A 4,342-nucleotide genomic window follows, 5' to 3' on the forward strand; every position below is an offset into this window, starting at 1 on the left:
TCTAGACTTAGCAAATTCTAAAATCCTAAAAATAGTTTGGTATGATAGATATTAATTCCAACTTAATCATGTAAAATTGTTTGACAACCTAATTCAAGACTTGAATTTATTATTTGAGTTTAATAATATTACATATTCATGATGTAATTGTTAAATCAAATTAAGTTTTTATTTTTAATTATTATTATTAATAACTAATTCTCCACTATGCTAAGTAATCATTAATAAAAAATTTGCTAAATTAATTATTTATTAAGTAATAGTTTAACAATCATTAATTAATAATTAATTTGTTATTTATTAATTTAATTAATAATTAGCTATATGTACACTAAGTTTAAAAAATTTAAATTGTAATTTATTATGTACTTATGAAGGAGGTACTTATCATGTCTATAATCTATATAATTATAATCTATATGATAATGTTTTTTTAAATTATTAATTAATTAATTTAATTAGAATTAACTTAAATAAAATTAAATTAAGGACACGGGTATAATCCCGCGATAAGCGTTTCAAACGCCCCTTTACCCACCTGCCCTCTCGCACTCCTCTCGCGCTGCCCTATTTCCTTTGCCGGGTTCGGTGGATCACTTCACGCTCCCGTAACTTCTTCCTCCTCCTCCTCCCCAAGCTCTCGGTCGAAGCTCTCGGTCGAAGCCTACATGCCGCACGAGGGGTAGGAAACGGCTCGCACTACTCCTCTCTCCGTCGAAGATCTAGCGCAGAAATGCTTCTCCTTCCTTCTCTTCTTCGCTCATAGGGCTGCTCGATCCCTCAATTGCAGAAAAATGCTGTACGAGCTCCTCTTCCTACCTCTGTGGCTCGGGTATGGCCGATTGAGCCTCTAGGTGGCCCATCGGGCTTCTCCTTCTTCTTCTTCCTCGATTTCTTCTTTCTTCTTCCTTCTTCTTTTTCCGTTCCTTCACTGTTGTTACTCTTTTGGTTCATTGAATATTTTTTCCCTGAATATCTGAATTGTTTTAAATTTGGCACCTTCAGCTTTGCTGAAATTTGATTAGGTTTTTCTGAAGTTGCTTTGCTGAAATTACAATACCTGTTGTTTAATTGAGTTGAGTAAATGCATATATGTTTGGCTCCATGGAATGACAATTATTTTGTGAGGGAAGTTTTCTAGAATTTTAGTTATTTTGCTTTGCTAAAATGTTGTGAGGGTGCTATATTAATCAAAATAACTTTATGGAACAACTGTTACTGTAAGGGTAGATATTGCAGTTTTTTGGAGAACAATATCAATTTTACGTGACAGATTGTTCGTTTAACAAAAAAAAACTGCAAATTAACTATTTATAAAATACAGAAATCAAACAGCTAAACAGCTTATCCAGAATATGGGGTAGGTTGGTCATTTATTCAGAATCAATTGTTTTCCAAACGCACAAACCAAACAACCAGTCAGCTTATCCGGATCAGCTGGTCATCAGCAGATTATCAGAATAAACTGCTTATTAGCATAAACTGGATAAGCTGCAACTGCCCCAAACAGACCCTTAAGTCCCGTTAGCCGCGGCTACGTTTGGATTTTTACGCAGAATGCCCTCGATTCCGCCCTAATCCTTTTCGTTCGTCTCTGTACGCAGAGGGGCATCTGCCATCCTTTCCCCACTCCCAGGGCGTCGGTGAGCAATCTCTCATCCCTTCCTTTCATTGAATTTTCGCCGCATCGCTAGGGTGAGCTCTTCTTAGGATCTGTTATCTTTCCCTTTCCTCCGATTCAGCTATGGGATTATTCACGTGCTCTATCATTACCGAATCATGGGTTTTTGATGAATGTTTTGTTCCTTTTTACCTTTTCGTTGTTTTGGCCAAATTCTATGTGCATCGGTGAGGATTTGTAACAAACACAATGGTTCAATTCCTACGGATCCGGTCATTAGTGTTCTTTATCATTTTAACTATGAGATAAAATATAATAAATTGCATATCTGGAGCTTTATTATTTGTAGCAATGAATACTTGGCTCTCAGTGCGTCGGTGAGTGCCATTTTTGCGTGAAATGGAGTCTTACGCAGTAAGGGGAAGCTTGGAGATTTTTTATCATCGCAGTTTGCTTTGAAACACATTGGTTGGTTTGCCTGAGAAAGTTTAATGGCATCTATTGGATGCACATCTTATACCAATTAGGCTGTAAATAGTTGTGGGACATGATTGGAGTCAGTGTTTTCTAATCCATGCACACCTTTTATAAGCAAGTGTTGCATGAAATGTGAAGCTTCTTGCTGTAATGTTTGCCCTCTCATTTGTTTTGCATTATTGCTCACAACAAGCATCATTTAACAATGCAAAAAAGATTTGCGGTGCATGTATCTAACAGATCATACAACACTTTTAAGAAGTGGAAAATGTTGATTTACTTTTAAGGAGTGGAAAATGTTAACATCCATGTGAAGCATAGGAATAGAGTTGGGAAACAGTTACTTCATCACTTGACTTCTTTTAAATTTTGAAAGCTGAGCTTGTTCCTATGATGAAACAATCATAATTTATGCTTGGATGACACCTACTTGAAGTATGAAAAAATAAAAATTGTCTTCCCCGTAGCACCTTCTTGGGGCAGCGCAGTTGTGGCTGAAAAACTGCGAGCCTCAACTGTCTCAAACAAACCCTAAATTCCAAAACCTACCTTCACTCACCGGACTCACATTTTGCCTGAATCCACCGCACCTTCCTCTTCTCCCTCTAACATCGTGAAACCCTCTCAACATAGTCGCTACCAGAGCTAGCTAGCAGGACAACAATGGGATTACGACACTCTATTCTTACCCAGAGCCATTTAGAAAGGTGACCTTCATGTTTCTCCCCCTTTCTTCCACCTCACACCCTTCAGCTCCTCTAAATACAGTAAATCCGTATTCCATGGGGCTTTACTATCCTGGATTTTAAGGCAAAATGGAGGAGTAACGGGATTTAAGATTCTATAGGATTTATAGTGTCATTTTTTTTTGTTTGGCAGGATTTAGGAGGATTTAGGTTAAATCCTGCTTAATTCTTGTACCATACAACCCAGTGGTGTGGGATTAAGTTTGCCATGCTTGTTTCACAAGATTTATGTTAAGTCCTTAAAACTCAGCCCAAAAGTGTTTTATTGTCAGTTTAGTAAATATTAACAATAAGACGTTTGATATTTAAATGCCCAACTATTTCGTGGTATAGAGGTAAATCCTCCTTTTTTATTGTCAGGAAAATGCCGCGGTTCCACTCTGTAAAATAATTTTAAAAAATAGTCTAGGGTTTTTATTGCTATTTTATGTTTTTGCAGCTTGTAGATTGAGATATTATTCTTTGTTTCTTTTGTTAGTAATGAAGTGGTTCCCTGCAGTGGACTGATTGCATAATATATTTATCTGGGCATCATATTTGTGAAACGAGAAGATGCATCATTAGAGGCTGGGTCTCATGGCTAAAGCTGCTATCTTTGATTCTTCATTGGCAGCTGACATCCTTCCTGTCGGAAGGTGTCAGTCTAGTTTGAAAATGAAAAGGAAGACTCCCTCTGAACTTAGGGTGAGTGTATTCTTCCTTCTGTTTTTCTTTTATTACTTTGCAACCGTATAGTTGCTAATTTGATATACATTATTTATACTGAGCAACATGAAATCTAACTACACCTGACTGCTTGAGTTATTTTTCTGTGACAATTCACTGACTGTTTTATTGCTTGGTAGAATTGCAAATTAGTTGATGGTTAATCATTAATGTTATTGCCATTTTTCTTCTTTTTTTATGCTTGAATGTGCACTTGTGCCTGGCAGGGTGAACAGTTGAAACGGAAGAATGGAGTTATACATTCAGATGAAAAAAATGCTAAGATGCTATTGTCTGAAAGGTGAGCCCATACTATTGGTCTTGACCTTATTTTAATATTTTTTTGCTTTTAGTTCGCTCACTGGAGGTTTCTATTGGTTAAACAGTGGAGCAGACAATGAACTTAAGAAACCTGAATGGATTAAGGCTCCTAGATATATTGACACTAGGGTTAGTGAGGTGTATCCCGTGAGGAAATCAAGTGAGATATTTAGAGTGCTCCGTGGAAAAGACAAAATTAAGGTGAGAACATTTGCAATCAAGTTTTAAGACTTTAATTCTTATTGCAGTTTGCCACTCAGCATTCATAGAGATTTGTTACTAGGACTACTTAAAAGTTCTAATGTTAGTGATTTGTTCTAAATTCATTTTTTCTGTAAAAGCAGGATGTTGCATCTAACATTGAAATTTCGAATGGCCTTGATAACCCATATGTTGTTGAGAACTTTCCATCCGAGAACATAACTTCACTCTCAAGGTAGTATTTTTAGCCATTCATGACTATATATATATA

General features: G+C 36.4%; 1 protein-coding gene across 1 annotated transcript in view; it reads left to right on the forward strand.

Moving 5' to 3' along the window:
• Positions 1–653: 653 nt before the first annotated feature.
• LOC110032832 (protein downstream neighbor of Son-like) overlaps positions 654–4,342 on the forward strand; it is a 44,900-nt gene continuing 41,211 nt past the window's right edge. Inside the window, 5 exon segments of the mRNA XM_020736593.1 lie at positions 654–832; positions 3,344–3,528; positions 3,777–3,850; positions 3,936–4,071; positions 4,215–4,306. Coding sequence (XP_020592252.1) covers positions 3,421–3,528; positions 3,777–3,850; positions 3,936–4,071; positions 4,215–4,306 — 410 coding nt within the window. The 5' untranslated portion in view covers positions 654–832; positions 3,344–3,420.

This window comes from Phalaenopsis equestris, unplaced genomic scaffold (assembly GCF_001263595.1).
Source record: "Phalaenopsis equestris unplaced genomic scaffold, ASM126359v1 Scaffold001033, whole genome shotgun sequence".
NCBI lineage: Eukaryota > Viridiplantae > Streptophyta > Magnoliopsida > Asparagales > Orchidaceae > Phalaenopsis > Phalaenopsis equestris.